The 17,141-nt window shown below is 40.0% G+C and overlaps 1 protein-coding gene across 1 annotated transcript in view; it reads right to left on the bottom strand.

The window, feature by feature from the left end:
* Positions 1–1,433: 1,433 nt before the first annotated feature.
* LOC129770874 (protein O-mannosyl-transferase TMTC1-like) overlaps positions 1,434–17,141 on the bottom strand; it is a 585,978-nt gene continuing 570,270 nt past the window's right edge. Inside the window, exons 12-13 of the mRNA XM_055774024.1 lie at positions 14,739–14,985; positions 1,434–14,433 (exon numbers count right to left, since the gene is read on the bottom strand). Coding sequence (XP_055629999.1) covers positions 14,104–14,433; positions 14,739–14,985 — 577 coding nt within the window. The 3' untranslated portion in view covers positions 1,434–14,103. The remainder of the gene's footprint in view (positions 14,434–14,738; positions 14,986–17,141) is intronic.

Below are 17,141 nucleotides of genomic sequence, written 5' to 3'. Positions count from 1 at the left end.
ATGTATATATATATATATATATATATATATATATATATATATATATATATATATATATATATATATATATTAATCAAGACCTATATATATAAATATAATAAATAGAATATATATAAATCAAGACCTTCGATGGCCTTTCGGGGTTTTTAAAAAAAACTACTCGACTACGTTCCTCGACGTTTACTACTATAATGCTCTTTATTCAAATTGTTGAAGCCTTTTTATAACTTCCCTAATCTTGTTTACTAAACTAAGCATACAACGGTCTCGCTGCGCATTCCATCGATAGTTGGGTAGCTGGCGGAATATGACACCTTGTTGACGGAATATCTGATTGTGCGTTATTCGTTGATAGTTGAACGGCTGGCTGGCTGGCTGGCCGCGTTGCTGACGGGATGTTTATTCGTGGGAGGTTTGATGCTGCTGATGAAGCGAGATACACGCTTGGGGCGGTTGGCGTTTGTTTCCAAGTTGGGTTTGCAGTTTCGTCGTTAACTTATATATAGATATATATATATATATATATATATATATATATATATATATATATATATATATATATATATATGTATGTATGTGGCCATCTTGTAGTGGTCATTTTGTAAAAATACAATAAATAATAAAATAAATAACGAGGCAGATCTGATCAGCCGTTCTCCTGTGTATTTGTTGATGTCATTTTTCAGATGAACCTCAAAAAATGAAGGAAAAACATAGGTCGAAATACCTGATTACTATTTTTCAATTTTGTTTGCTCTAAACAAATTTTTTTTTTTTGAAAAATGGGTTTAAATCTTTAAATAGAAAATAATATCCTCGAAAAGATTTGTATGAAATTTCTGCACGATTGATGACTTTTTTTTGAGTTATGAATAACTCGAAATATATATTTCAGAAAAATGCGTTTTTAATTTAGATATATACAAATTCAATAGATACGGTAACTTACCAATTAGTCAGGAAATTCAGCGTATGATAGTCTTCGTGTTATGTGCACAGACGGATTCTCGCTTATGTTAACTCCGCATAAACTGCGGGCCTGAACATCTGTAACGCTTACCCCCTATGCAGGTCTCCTGTTCAATAGGTGTGATATAGAGTTTTCGTCAGTGCGTTTAGCAGACAGCCTTTCCGACATCGCAAGTTATAGACACAAATAATACTTCGGGATCGGACAACCCCAGTCTATGTAGTAAATCAACCGTAAAATAAAAAACGATGGAATTGGAACGAAACTCGCCAGAGGTAGATAAAAACCACAGAAGCCTTGCTGGACACACAACAGAGCGATAAAAACCCCTACCAAACATCATTCAAACTATGTTGTGTGTTACTGACAACATGATTGCCGGGGCCCAGGCCCAGGGCGCAGGGACGTACATCGAAGGCTTTGGAAAGAAACAAATGAAAACACAGTTCTTTTTTTTGCACCGATTTTTTCGCACTTTATTAAAAAAAAACTATGCAGTTATTACTTGTTGTGTTTTGACACCCTTTTTGCCCATTGTCGGTATCAATTCCCGTCGAAATGTTTTTCCTGCTCTTTTTAGCACATTATGTATCCCTCTTCTTGTTTGTGCTTTATTGTTTTGTTTTTCATTGTTGTTTTTTGGTTCGTAGTAAAAAATAAAATATTTAATATTAATGTTTACACCACAGCTACGTCGCTCGTCTCTTTCATGCCTGGTATCGTATCTACAAGTGGGTTTTATCGCATTTAGCTTTGCTGTTGTCATTATTATTATATTCTGTTTCGTAAATTCGGTACTGTTGTTATTTTTGTGGGTACTTTTGTTTTCATCTTCCCACGCTCACGGGCTCACGCGCGATATTGATTACTTACTCTGTTCAAGTTGATGTTTGCATTATATTTACAGTTGGTTCTATTTTAATAACCGCATATAAGTACGTGGCAGGAAATGTGATGTACACCGGCTCGCAAGCCTGCCAATCAAAGTTAATTCCGTCAATACAGCTCTTCGCTATTTTTTAGCTACGGCTACTGGGCTTCGCAAGAGTGACTGTTTTTGTATATGTTAAAAACTTCGTTAAATTCACCTGTCTCCGCCATTAGGAAGCAAAGAGATATTGAATTCAATTCCGTTGTTCTCATACCCAGCTCAACCATGGAGAACGCGCTAGCTTTATACTTTGCAGAGAATGGGTGATTGGAAAAGGCTTCTGGAGTTCACGCTGTTTACGTGGATTTTTCAGTGTATCGTTTGGGCTGTGAGCAGACTCTTTCACGGTACACATGGAAAAGAAACCTTGAAACATAAACATACTTTCATTGGAATATGTCTGTTCTTAAGAGATGGTGTTATATGGCATCAAGTTTGTTTTTGTTTGCCATCAGAAATACATCATGCGTCTCCATATGAATCGATCCACTGAATATTTGGTTTGTTTGTGCAAAACATATTGCAAAGATTTAACCCGAGGAACTATTCCTCTTCTTCATCATAAGTCGTTGGGCCCAATGAGTAGGCAATTTTCCCACCCCCCTTTTCCACGTTACAATTTATCAGCCATCACTCGGTCAGCCCAATCTCATCTGCCCGCTAAGGATCCCGATTACTTCCGAACAATCTTCTCCGTTGAAAAGATGTGGAATCCACCGTTTAGGCTTAACATAATTACCTCGTAAATCGTTGCCTTATGTTGCTATTTGCTCGGCTTTTATGGTCAACCATAATAAAGCGCGTGCTCCCATTTACCATCCCCGCCGTATTTTCCTGCAGCCGAAAAGTGGTTCCTGTTGTTATTAGCTTGTTCTTTGCCAAATGATCCTTTCTAGCGCTCACACTTGCTAATACCATGTAACTCAATTTGTCATGAAAATCGGTTGCTTTCTCCCTTACATAAATATTAACGCAGAACAATGGGACCCGGAAAGTAATACTAAGGAGTAAGTCTATTTTGCGCAATCATACGGATTATTAATACAATCTTACTCGTTTAAATGTCTATATATACTCACAGTCTTAGTTTTGTTCTGTATTTGTTTTATTCTCCACCCACCCCCATATTATCCGTCGTGTTGTTCGTTCCTTTTTGAGTTATCACTTGGCAATTCTTGCGCCTATACGAACGACCAAGCGTGAGCTATGTGTTGCAATAATTTATTTTGCATATACATATTTATTCCTAAGTAATACTGGCGCCCTCAGCACGTGGTTACAAAAATAAATGACTTCGAATCGTTCGTTCACGACTCGAGCTTTTCTTTCACTGCTTCAAACGTCGATTTCCGCATTAGGATTGGGTTATTTTTACTTGCTCCTTACTTTGGGCTTATTTTCTCACTCTCGACTGTATGCTATATGGGTCGTGTTGTGAGGTGTTCACATCCACTGCTCCACTTACCCACCTGGAAACTATATGCTATATGTTTGTTGAGTTGTAAACGTAGTTGCCTTATTCAAATGTATCTTACTTATTATCGATTGAGTGTTCTTTTTTTCTGTTTTGTTTGTTTGTATATCGGGCTATCCTTCTCCAGGGGGTGTAAAACACGTCTAACACTTTATGAGATGATCCTTTGTATTGCTTTTATTTCATAATAAATTCATATTCTTTTTATTCATGATTGATTGCGTGTTTCAAAAATGAGCTAAAATGCATTGTTTTTGTTTTTGTTGTTATTAAGAAACAGGAGTTACAGAACTGAACCCTCCACTCGCGCGGGATAACAACTTTGTATCATTGCATTATTTGTCAACTGCTTTGTTATTCATTACCAATCATAGAATAGACTTTTTTATTAGCCTTTAGATGGGAATCGTCCGTCTCTTCCAATAGCACGGTACAAAGACTAAAGATAGAGAGTTCAGTTTCAGAAAACAGTCTAGTGTGCCTGTGTATTGGAATCAGCTTGACAGTGTCTCACGAACACATTTTCTACGAAGTATTAAGTATTATCCGAATATGAAAGTATGAACTTTAATTCAAGCAACCATACACTTGTATGGAATGTACAACTGACACTATACAATACAACATATTTTTTCTTTGCTTGAATTTTTCGTACGTTGAAAATATGATTTATGAAAAGGAAAACAGTTTCTCTAAATTTTTCGCTCGTTATCTACTGATTAGTCGATCATACCTTATTCGATGTCGAACATGTTTTGGTAGTTTGGTAACTTCGAAGCAATATGCTGCCATACAAATGAAACCGGAATTTCTGCATTACTCGAGAATTATTCAAGCAAATGAAACGAAATTTGGCATATGGAGATTTAAGGGTGCAATAAATGATTCTATGAACCATCATAGACTCTCCAAGGTATTGATAACAAAAAACTATTTTGGGCGGGACGAAGTTTGCCGGGTCAGCTAGTACATTATAACCCCATAGTCTGTATATGGTTTAATTGATGAAAATTGAAAGCATTCTCATTTCCCCATACATTTGTTGTGTCCATTTGTGTGCTTTCTCGAACAGTGCTGTCAATAACGAGCAACTTATGCAGCCGCTAGAATAGAAATAGTCGGAGATGAATGAATCGTTGGATTTAAAGTATCCGTAAACAAAGGAAAAGAAGGTGAAAAAGAAGAATAGAAACAACGAAGGGGGATAGCGAAAAGAGAATATTTGCGAAGTAAGTAAGCTGTCGCTAGCGTATAAGTATTGCATCTCCTCTGAGGAAATTTATCACAATCTTTCGGTGCCCGAAACAACAAAGGTCGCTTATTCTACTCGTTTTGTATTTTTTGTTTCTGAACGCTAGCGAATATTTCACTTGAAGTTTATCACTGCAACTGTGTGCATATGTTAGTCGCGTGTTTGATGCTTGTTGAATGGCGATGCACGGAAGATGGCTCTCGTTAAATACTCAGTACAATGCGTGCGTTGATATGAAGAAGCAAATTGCGGCATATGACCAATTAGTGTATTGTTCTCGCAAAGGCAAGTAAAAAATCGTTGCTTTTCGAAATGATTCTAAAAAAACACGCAAGCCATTAAATCTTTTCTGGGCCTCCGGAACTTTTTACTAAAGAGTTAATAAACAAAAATTAATAACTTCTACAAAAGTAAACCGATTTTTATTAAAAAAAAGAAAACGAAAATAAAGCTTATTTTAGGACATTTTCGATGAGACCACCTATTTTTTCGATAACGTGTTTTAAACGGTGAACAAAATTCTTCACGCACAACGATTTTCTCATTTTTTCGTGCATTTTTTCCAAAGCGTGTATAACGGTGATTCATCAGATTCGAATACTGTACAGTTCAACAGCATTCCATCTCTTAAAGAAAGTGTATCACCATTGATTACCACGCTGAATGATGTCAGTCCTGAAGAATTTTGACGCATCCAAAGGTGCAGGAATGAATCGTTGCCTTGTAGGAGGAATGTGCTGAACATCTGAAGACCCCTTAAGCCATAATCCTTGAGCGAACGCTCGTTTCCTTAAGTGTGAAATATGGCTCCTATTAATTCTGAGCACAAATCTGGCGACAACCATATTATCTAAAATTACCATGAATTTTCTATCCTCTGCTGTATTTCAAGTACTCAAATAGAATGTTCACACAACCCTGTATAACGCTGCACGCCTGCTCATAGCAGATCTTTATCATGGGTTCGTGAAGGAAAGTTCTACAGTAGATCAGAAGTTATCATTTTTTGTAGTGGAAAAAATGGCAAAAAATGATTTTTTGGACCATCGGCTAACTTTGAAAAATCATAACTTAATAACGAAAAAAAACCCTTGCCTAGTTCCGAGATATGTTGTGTGAAAATCCTCAGCTTTCCAGAAAAAATATAAAAAATATAGCGCTTTTGGTCCCGAGACTACGAAAACAATAAAAACGAATACAATCAATAATAACGAGAGCAGAATTCGAATTTTCTGCAGGTAAAGTATTTTTTTTCAAAAAAGACCAGATAATTAGCTTTAATTTGATATGTTGATCTTCTGAATCGGTCTAGTAGTTCAAAAGCTATGAATTTTTGAAAAAAGTCAATTTTGGCAAAAATGCGATAAAATGGTTTTTTGGACCACACTCATGGAATGGCTGTAGATGTAAAAAGTTTGAACAGTTGCCATGTAAAATCAATTCATGCATTATAATAGATTATGTTCTTCCTTACTAGTAACTTTGATGACCGTCTTTTTACGTTTGATATGATGCCAAGGACTACCAAAATATGCGAACGGGAGGATTGTCAAACGATCATTGTATTTTACGTTTCCATCTGAAATTAATTCACCTCTATTATCTGACATGACGATTTTCTCAGGCTTGTCAGTTTAGAAGTACGTTTTAGGGAAACATATTCTGGTTTTCACAAAGACAAGCGAGTACAAAAGTACTCGCAGCTTGCATATATTTGCTATGCGATATATGCAAGACCGATAGGGACAGCAAACGACGTCATATTTTTTCCCGCTCTCTTGAAATTTCTCCTCAGCAATGTTTGCCAATTCATAATGGAAAGATTTCATCGAAAAATCATTCTCGGCGATGAGGCTCATTTCTGGCTGAATGGCTTCGTCAATAAGCGAAATATGCGTTATTGGTCAGGCAGCAATCCACACGTACTCCGTAAGTCACCATTGCATCCCGAAAAAAATACGGTTTGGTGCGGTTTATGGTTCGACGGCGTCATTGGGCCGCTCTTCTTCCGTGATGATCAAGACTGGGGCTTTACTACCGCTCAATGATAACCAAATATTTTTGGCCCGAATTGGATGATATAGACTTGGACGATATGTTGGACGCCACGAGCCACGCAGCGAATTTAACAATTCATCAATCGTGCGATTTGACGCCGTTAGACTATTTCCTGTGAGGCTACGTCAAGAAAATTGTTTTTGAAAACAACTGTATATTATAATGAAACGTCTCAGTAAAAATGTCGGAAATGTTTGGACAAATGGTTAATTAAAAGTCAGGAATACGTGTTTCAAATAATTTAATAACATGGTGTGAAAAATCCCATTGAAATTTTAACATTTTAAAACTGGCTTCGTGTCTTCTAATCTGATAGATATTTCACTATCGAGTTTGCGACCAAAATCGGAAATCACCTCCGAAGTCGACACTGACAACTGAGCTGAATAGCTGTTCATAAAGAACAGCTCTTTTAGATGAGCTGAGCTGATCTGAGCTGTTCATCATGATGGGCTGGTTTGCACATTTCTAAGAAATAAACATCGAAATAAGTGTTGTATATGAAAACGGTTGTTAGATTAATCCTTAAATCATTTAGATCGCCCCTAATCATCAAACATTCTGAAAAGGTGCTTGGAAATATCATTTCTTACATCTTGTTACCGTCGAAATACGGAACAGTTAGGTGTCACCGCAGTAGAGTTTGTTTTTTTGTATAAAATTTGGTTTTTTTTGGACTGTTCTTTATTATTTTTGTTGTTAGAATTAAATTGATTGTATTGAAAAATGAAATTGTATTGCTAACTCCCACTATGGAATGCCCACTGTGCCACAATGACGGGGTAACGCCTGAATGAGAATTATAAATCTCGCCAAGCTGTTACTGTCACTGTCTCTGGTGTCCCTGGCGGAAACCGGAACGATAAAAGAAATGGAAAGGGGGAGGAGGAAAAGGACGGAAAGGGGAAAGAAAGAGGTTTCAAGGAAAGCAGAAAGGATTGACTCGGCCACTAATGCCAGAGATAGAGATCGAATTAGACGGAAAAGTTTGAGAAAAGTTATATGAAGTGAATAATGGTGTGGTGAAAAGGAATACGATAGAGAAGGCAGTCGCTGAGATTCTTGTACTTTCGGAACACTCCGGTACACACTCCGCTGCCCTCAGGTGTGTCCTCGGAATAGCATCTCTGGCCACACTGATTCTGGACCTGCTGTTAACGGCCTAGAAAGTGTGCAAGCCACCAGGATAGCCTTCATGAGGCGACCCAAATCCTGCCATTAGGGAATTAATTCTACGCCAAGACAACGCGAGACACCTGGACCGAGTGCAGAACTGCCAGGACAAGCACTGGACGTACCGGAACCAAGATTTTGATCGGTTATCACCGAGCAATAAGGTACGATACTCCTCTCTCCCCTTCCCAACGACCAGTGACGGAAAAGCACATTGGGCTTACTAACCGAATATAAGAATAAAAAAAAGTATCTTCATTAAATTCAGTTTGTTTCTTCATTGGATCAGTCCTTCCTGCTTCGGTGGTGTTTAATGGTTTCTATCGGAAAATTGCGTCTTTGTGTGAGTTCTCCCGAGATCGGAAGCCGACCCTGAGAGAAGAACTGGTGAGCTAGCTGGGCAAAGTAGCGAGCAAAAGGTTACCAAGTCAAATAACCAAGGTTTCCAAGCTACAAACCATTGGGCAATAGTGAGCGTACAACTTCCGTGCCGAACAGACGCGTTTTTGTCATCGTTCTGTGGAAGTCAAACACGAGCTAATAATACAAGTATCTTTGTTATCTACGAATCCTGCTCATCGCCGAGCCGCTCCGTGACGCTGCGCGTCCAAACGACTTCGCGATGGGCCGCCGAGAAAACACGTTTCGAATTGATTTTTCGAATGTGCCGAAGAAGCTGGAAAATGGAAAAATCCACAACTTTTGTGCAACCATTCTGGGTGTGAAGCAGTGTGATGTGCTTCGTATCCAGAACAGCAGAACCCTCGGTGTTACTTTTGTCAAAGTCACCGACCTAGCGTTAGCGCAAAAAAATTGTGAAGAACATAACAACAAACACGAGATCGAAGTCGACGGAAAAAAATACCCCTTGAGGATCACGCTAGAAGAGGGAGCTGTGGAAGTGAAGCTCTACGACTTATCCGAGGACGTATCGGACAAAAAAATCGCCGAGCTTCTCTCAAGATATGGTGACGTTATCTCCATTCGGGAGCAGCTAAACGGGGCCGATGTTTTCTTTGCCGGCACGCCGACCGGTATCAAGATAGTCAAAATGGTCATTAAACAAAACATCGAGTCGTGGATTACCATCGACGGCGAGATGACGCAGGTGTCGTACTTTGGACAACGACAAACTTGTCGGCACTGCCGAGAATATATCCACATCGGAGTTACTTGTGTCCAAAACAAAAAGCTACTCGTGCAGAAGTCCTACGCCGATGCTGCAAAGCAGATGGGTACAGCACCGATACCGCAAAAAAAAGCGAACCCCGCAAACAAAAACCCAACTCAACTCGCTCCCAGAGCGGAAAAAACAATCTCGAACTCTTCTCAGTCGGCAAGCATGCTGCCTCCGAAAAACGATTCTCAACACCAGCGGTTACCACCACCGAATCGCACGGAACAAAACTTTCCGGTATTACCCTCCACCTCGGGTTCGACCAAAACATCGGGCTGTGGGTCGTTGACCGATACAGCAGGTCAAATACCCCCTGCTAACAGTGAAGTGGTTCGCAAGACTGCCAGCAGCAAGTTCGATGGGAACGATACGGATTCCTCGATGGGCTCAACTCGTTCTAAGAGACAGCTACGCGATCGCCCACCAAGCAAGAAGCATCGAGTGGAGGATGCAGACGACAAGCGCGAAGGATATAAGTCACTGTCCTAATGGCTGAATTCTCAACTTATAATATTGCCTCTATCAATATAAACACGATAACGAACGCAACGAAGATAGCCGCTCTTCGGACTTTTGTACAAACGCTGGAACTTGATATCGTGTTCCTTCAGGAGGTAGAAAATGAGCAACTGTCCCTCCCGAATTTTAACGTCGTCTGCAACGTAGATCACGCAAGACGTAGCACGGCAATAGCGCTAAAGGATCATATCTCATTCTCGGACGTCGAAAAGAGCCTGGATGGGCGTCTCATCGCCCTCCGAGTACAGAACACAACTCTCTGCAATGTCTACGCACCTTCGGGTACAGCTTTACGTGCCGAGAGAGAACGTTTTTCAACGGTACACTTGCATTCTATCTCCGTCACACCACACCACACGTTATTCTCGCTGGGGACTTTAACTGTGTACTGCGTACCAGCGACTCAACGAGTGTTAATTCGAGTCCGGCACTGCAAGCCACCATACAGCAACTGCAGCTTCATGACTTGTGGGTGAAGCTGTACCCTACGACCCAAGCATCTACCTACATTACACACAATGCGGCATCCAGGCTCGACCGGATATATGTGAGCACAGGGCTATGCGAGCATATTCGCAACGCCGCAACACACGTATGTTCTTTCACAGACCATAAAGCGCTAACAGCACGAATTTGTCTTCCTAATCTCGGGCGCGAACAAAGACGCGGGTTCTGGTCCATGCGTCCCCATCTTCTCACTAATGAAAATATACGAGAATTTCAAATCCGGTGGCAATTTTGGACCCGACAACGGAGAAACTTTCCCAACTGGATAACATGGTGGTTATTATTCGCAAAACCAAAAATTAAATCTTTTTTTCGGTGGAAGTCGAGGGAAATATTTAGTATTTTCAACGCCGAATATCAAAGACTCTATGCACAATTACGAACGGCTTATGATGGATACTATCAAAATCCCGCGATGCTGGTGACAATCAATCGCGTTAAAGCACAAATGCTATCGCTGCAGCGGAAGTTCGCGCAAAATTTTATTCGTATCAACGAGACGCTAGACGGCGCCAGTGGTTGTATGGTTAGCGTAACAGCCTCACAATCCGATCGGCCTGGGTTCAATCCCAGCTGGCGTCGTTGGGATTTTCTGAGGCGAAAAATCTCTGGTTACGTCTTCCTTCGGAGCGGAAGTAAAAGAAGTTGGCCCGGCTCATGAGTTGTTGAGTCTGATAGGTAGGAACAGGTGGAGTCGCCTCCCTGATGTCGGTGATTGGCACTAAAGTGGCGGAAATAGGCCGACGAAAAATAAGCGAAGATAAAAAAAAAAACGAGACGCTCGTAGCGGGGGAATATCTGTCCACATTCCAACTAGGTGATAGACGACGGAAAAGGTCAGTTGTAACAGAGCTGCAGAATGAGCGAGGAGAACATATCCGAGGATCCGACGAAATCGAACGACATATGGTTCAGTATCTGGCGGACCTGTATGCGATGGGAGAGGCGAGGCAAGCTCCAGAAGAAAATTTCGAGTGCGAGAGAGTAGTAACCGAGAACGATGAGACTAATGCAGCAATGATGGACGAGATCACAATCAGTGAGATCGAGCACGCCATCCGAACCTCGCAGAAGCGTAAATCGCCGGGTGCCGATGGGCTGCCGATAGAGTTCTACCAACGAACGTTTGACGTCATATACAGAGAACTTTATTGCAAATCAATGAAGCGAGAACAGAAGAACTCCCCGTAGGGTTCACCGATGGCATTATCGTGCTGGTGAAAAAGAGAAGTGGCGATGGTACAGCACGAGCGTACCGACCAATTAGCCTTCTCAACGTAGACTACCGAATTCTGAGTAGAGTAATGAAATTCCGTCTAGAGATGTTAATCCGAACTCACCATGTGTTGAGTGATGCGCAGAAATGTGCAAACGCCGATCGGTCAATTTTTGAAGCTTCTCTCTCGCTGAAAGATCGGATGGCCCACTTGATTGCGAATAAACAGAAGGGAAAGATGATCTCTTTCGACTTGGACCATGCTTTCGATCGGGTCTCTCACGAGTTCTTGCATCGAACCCTACTTTCTCTGGGGATTAATCCGAGCTTCGTCAGCTGGATCTCTAGGGTAGAAGATTCCTCTTCGTCACGGCTACTATTGAATTGGCGCCTGTCACAACCGATTCGGATAGAACGGTCTGTTCGACAGGGAGATCCGTTGTCGATGCTCCTGTTCGTGATTTACCTACATCCACTACTTACACGGTTGGAGCGCATATGTGGTGGAGATATTTGCGTTGCGTACGCCGATGATATTACGGCGATTATAACATCAACAACAACAATCGATCGTATTTTTTGGGTGTTCGGCGAATTCGAGCTTGTGGCCGGGGCAAAACTTAACCGGCAAAAAACTGTGGCTATCGACGTCGGGTTTATTAATGGAGAGCCAATGACGATACCAGGGCTGCAGACGGTGGAAAATGTGAAGGTACTGGGTATTATCTTTACCAACTCAGTGCGTTCGATGGCAAAGCTTAACTGGGACAAATTATTGTCCAGAATCGCGCAAATTATGTGGTTGCATAGTATGCGATCTTTGAACCTGCAACAGAAGGTAATACTGTTGAATACATTTATTACATCGAAAGCGTGGTACGTTGCATCCATAATACCACCACAAAACATACACACTGCTAAACTGACTGCGATGATGGGAAGATTCCTGTTTCGTGGCTTACCAGCACGGATTCCAATGCAGCAACTTGCGCGGAAGAGGGAGCAAGGCGGACTTGAGCTGCAACTACCGGCGATAAAAAGCAAAGCGCTACTTATTAATCGTCACCTGAAAGAGATGGATTCTATTCCATTTTACCAATCCTCTCTGCTTCTAAATCACACTCCTTCTGTCGAAATTCCGTGTCTGAAAATTCTGTATCAACAAATACCTTTGTTGCCGCACCATATAACACAAAATCCCACAAGCGATCAAATACACGATTATTATTTGGAACAGACTGAGCGGCCAAGAGTTGAACGAAACCAACCGGGTTTAAATTGGAAACGAATCTGGATAAATATCTCTACAAAAAGTCTAACGTCGAGCGTAGTCACCTTTATCTTCTAGTGAATGAGAAAACAGAAAATCGAAGATTAATGAACATCATCGGGTGAGCTAACGACCCATATTGTCAGCATTGCCGGACGCAAATCGAGACGATAAAGCATAAATTTTCTGAGTGTCCCAGAGTAATGGGAGCATGGTGGCGCATGCAACAAAAGCTCACAACAGCACTTAACGGGTGGCAGAGACTAACGTTTGATGAACTCATGCGGCCGGTACTAGGCAACGTAGCACCAGAACAAAAAAATGAAATTTTAACGCTTTTTATCAAATACACAAATTATATTCATAATAATCATGAAATTGATGTCAACGAACTGGAATTCTATTTGAGTTTAAATAACTAATCATGTAAAAAAATCTGTGATGTAAATACTGCTAATAAATAAACTATATCTAAAAAAAAAAAAATAGTTACGCAACCCTTTAGATAACTCAGGAAATAGTTGAAAATGAGAATCAGTTCAAAGCAAATTGACGTTGTCTGCTCTAATCGAATAATTTTCCAGTATTTTGAAGGCAATTTCGAATAAATAAAATATGATCATTTATATAACGGCATAACCAGTTCCAGTGTTCAAATTTAAAATGAAAACAAGAAAGAAAAAGATAAAATTGAGCGTACAAACCGTATATACTAAATTCTAGAAAAAATATTCTTCGATTTTTCTTCAATTTTTTTCTCGCCAAAGAATGTATTTTTCAAATAGTAAAAGCCATTTGGCATTTTTATTGAAATGTTGCAATAAATAATTGCCCGATGGAAAAAAAAATAAGAATAGCACTTATTTGTGCTATTTATTTGTTTTTGTATCCGAATAAAATGAACAACAAACTATTGTAGTTTAAAACATTTTCAGTTTCAAAATTACCCATTTCCAAAACATGTTCGACATAAAAAAATATTAGAAAAATGGCTACACTGTTGTTGTATATAGTACCAAAAAATGGATTCCAAGTAAATTAAATTTAAGGACTCAAAAGTCTTAACAGAATATTATTCTGCTATATTCGACCATACCTTTACTTTGTCATTTCTCATGTAGAATAAATTTCGTTTTTATGAGTATGATTTCCACGTAGGAAGCTTCGGAATGAATGGAATACAGGTCACACCCAATACACAATAGTAATATTATAAATTTGTTAAACTATCCTTCTTTTCTGGCAGTTCGAACGCATAATTTCCTCACACAAAGGATCATCTCAGAAAAAATCCCTTTTTCTATCAATCCGAACCCATACAATTATTTCAATCAGTTTCTTAGAGCTAAGTCGATTAATACTTACATCGTAGCCTGTCAGTTGCGCACGTTCTTTATCGCGAAAAGATTGCTTTCAATCACTTGCGCGATACTTATATTATAAATCAACCAAACATGCTCTTACCGCTATCAAAACTATTCACAACTGCTGTCGGGTTCAATAGCGATCTGACAGCAGGAAATCGTTATCGTGTTGGGTTGTGTGTTCACTCTCGGTTAAAGTTTATCCAACAGGTTGGACACCAGCAGTGGAGCCAGCGCTCCCTCCGATGCCGATTCCAGCTCCTGGGAGGGTCTCTTGTGTTTGTGGCGTGCCTTGGACCACTTTTTATGTTTACTACCGGGGGAGGGTTTGCTGTCTCCTCGGGACGATTTCGATCGGCTGGTGCTGGAACTAATCTTGCAGTGTTTCACCAAACCCGGCACATGGTCAGAGCGGTTGCAGTGTGGCGTTCGCAAGATTCGTATGCTAACCTCCGTATCCAGTTCCGAGGCCACCGGCTTGCCTCGAAGGGTTGCATCGATCGCGCCGCCACAGATTTCGTGCTGTGAGAGGGAGCAGATAAATTTTGAATGCTGTTTTACGGAAATAAAAATGAAACGATTTGACTCAGCTAAAATTAAACTGTGTCACTAACTGCTAGCGAAGCAACCAATCAACGCAATTGAATTTCACCCCCACGAATATTTTCATAAATCACTCGAATCGATCACGCTTGTCTCGACAGTAAATCATTCATTCACCCAAGTGTTGTGTAGAGGAAGTGGTTCCATTGAGTGAAATGAGCGAGAGGCATAACCTCACCAAACTATAGTATATATGTATAGAGAAAAAAATCACAAACACTTACACAATTCCTCCCGACGGAGGCACTGTGGATGCTCCCTTCCGAGGGGCAACTACTAATCTCTCTATTGGATTCTGGGATGGGATTACCGGAACTAGTGCTTGAACTAGTGATGCTGCTGCTGCTGCTGCTACCAGTGTCGTATATCATAGCCCGGTTTCTCAGTTCGTGCTTTATGCTCCAATCACGAAGATAGATTTCGGTCTGTATCGGAATGCCGCCATTCGATAAGTGTACCATAAATTGCCATCTGGAAGAAGAAGAGTAAGAGCAGCAGATTTATCGGTTAGAGCCTGTAGACAGATTGCCTGCGCTCGTATTGGACACACACACATACTAGAAAGATAAAACAAGAGACAGACGGGAGGAAAGGAGCTATGCAGCTTCCCGCCCATGATGTACATATGAACGTTTCAAATGGGAAACGGGCGGAACGGCATGTGAAGTGTGTGAATCTCCGACAACACGTAGCAAAATAACTCCATGGTTCGTAATCTCAGCAATTCGATATTCCTTAGAACTTTTCCGCAGTCAGAATTGTGCTTCCTGCGCGAAATCGATTGGAGCAACGTGAATTTTGTTTGATTTCAGGGTGTATTTGCCAGATGCATATCGACCCCCGATACGATTGAAGTATTTATTGATTTTACGCTTCATGAATTCTAGCTTTGATGTGGAATACGTGATTATACAAGAATGTGCATCGTATAGATGATTGGTGCAGTCAAGCGATCAAAAGCAATGAAAGTAAAACTGTCTAAGCCAATATTTCTGTCTGATAGTTAAACATTATTGATAATTAAACACATTGTTAATTGAAGTGGAAATCATTTTTTAAAAAAAATTTAAGGAAGAAATTAAGTATGAGTAAATAATGCTAGTTCAGATAGACGCTTTTTAACGTTGCTAGAAAGATAATCAACTGCTGAATATACACAAAAGTGAGAGAGCAAACGAGTCTACTGGTTGAAAGGGTTCATAAGATAACTTTTGCATTTGTCCTCTAACGTTGCTCAATCCTTGGCAATAAGAAGGCAGACTCCCTCTCGAAAAATCTCAAAAAAAAACATTTCAAATGACTAAACTGACCAGATGTCCCGCATTTCAACAAAATGTCCCGCGAAACGTCCCGCATTTGGCGAAAGAAACGAAAATGTCCCGCGAAATCAATATATTCCAATATCACAATTTGATCATGTTGATTTTGTTCAACGGATGAACCTCAAAAAAACTTTTATTTGGTAGACTGTTCAAGAGCACTTCCAATGCATTCAACGATTAATTAATACGTTGAGCTGGTTTCATCGCACCGACAGTGGACTTTAGAGAGTTTAGAGAGTGTCAACTGGAAACGACAGCCACAAAATTGGGAAATGATTTATGCAAAAGTCCCCTATTGATCTGCAGGGACCAACGTGAGTCAGACGAAAAGTTCATATTTGGTCCCCTAGTTCGGTCAGATCTTAACGTTTTAAATAAGCCGGAAGAACTATTGTATACTCGACAGGAAGAGACAGAGTTGTTTGATGAAGCGTAAATGAAGCGCTGGGCGGTCTTACGAAAGTTGTCCGGAACCTGAACCATGGTGCCATTGGCCGGAACGGATGAAAAGATGTATATAGGCGTGTTATTTTACCTTTTCGTGGCTCTGGTGGTCGTCTGTCTCTCTATTTTGGCCATTCGCCCAAAAGTTTTCCATCGGGCGCAGCTGGGGAATGTTGGGAAGGTTGGTGGTCTTCGCGACAATGTTTATCTCCAGCCGATCCATCCTCCAGTGATCTTTTGGCATAATAGGCTAATCCCAGGTTCGGCATAAAGACCACATCACCTTCCCAACTCCGACAACCACTTCGTACTATATATATATATATATATATATATATATATAGTATATATATATATATATATATATATATATATATATATATATATATATATATATATATATATATATATATATATATATATATATATATATATATATATATATATATATATATATATATATATATATATATATAAATATATATATATATATATATATATATATATATATATATATATATATATAAATAATGCCGTGACTTAACTCGCGGTTTTAAAAAACTTTTATTTAATTTCTAATTACCCTTTTTATTCGTTTATAACACTTTACATTCGGTTCATAAACCCTTATGCCCGTATTCAACTCGGCTACGCTCAAGACTAAATTCTATAGTCGTATTACAAGGCTTAAATAGACTACATCTGCTGATCTCATTATTTCCGTCGGTGGTTCGAACCTGATCGAACCTTTGTTCGCGTCGTTCGATTGATTTCCGCGGCGTCGGCAAATGTTGGTTTACACGCGCGGTGTAACTTTGACGCCTCTGTCTGTTGCTATGGGTCTCGGCTGGGCTTTTGCTG

Source organism: Toxorhynchites rutilus, chromosome 2, assembly GCF_029784135.1.
Source record: "Toxorhynchites rutilus septentrionalis strain SRP chromosome 2, ASM2978413v1, whole genome shotgun sequence".
Classification (NCBI taxonomy): Eukaryota; Metazoa; Arthropoda; class Insecta; order Diptera; family Culicidae; genus Toxorhynchites; species Toxorhynchites rutilus.
This window is presented reverse-complemented; position numbering and strand designations above follow the sequence as displayed.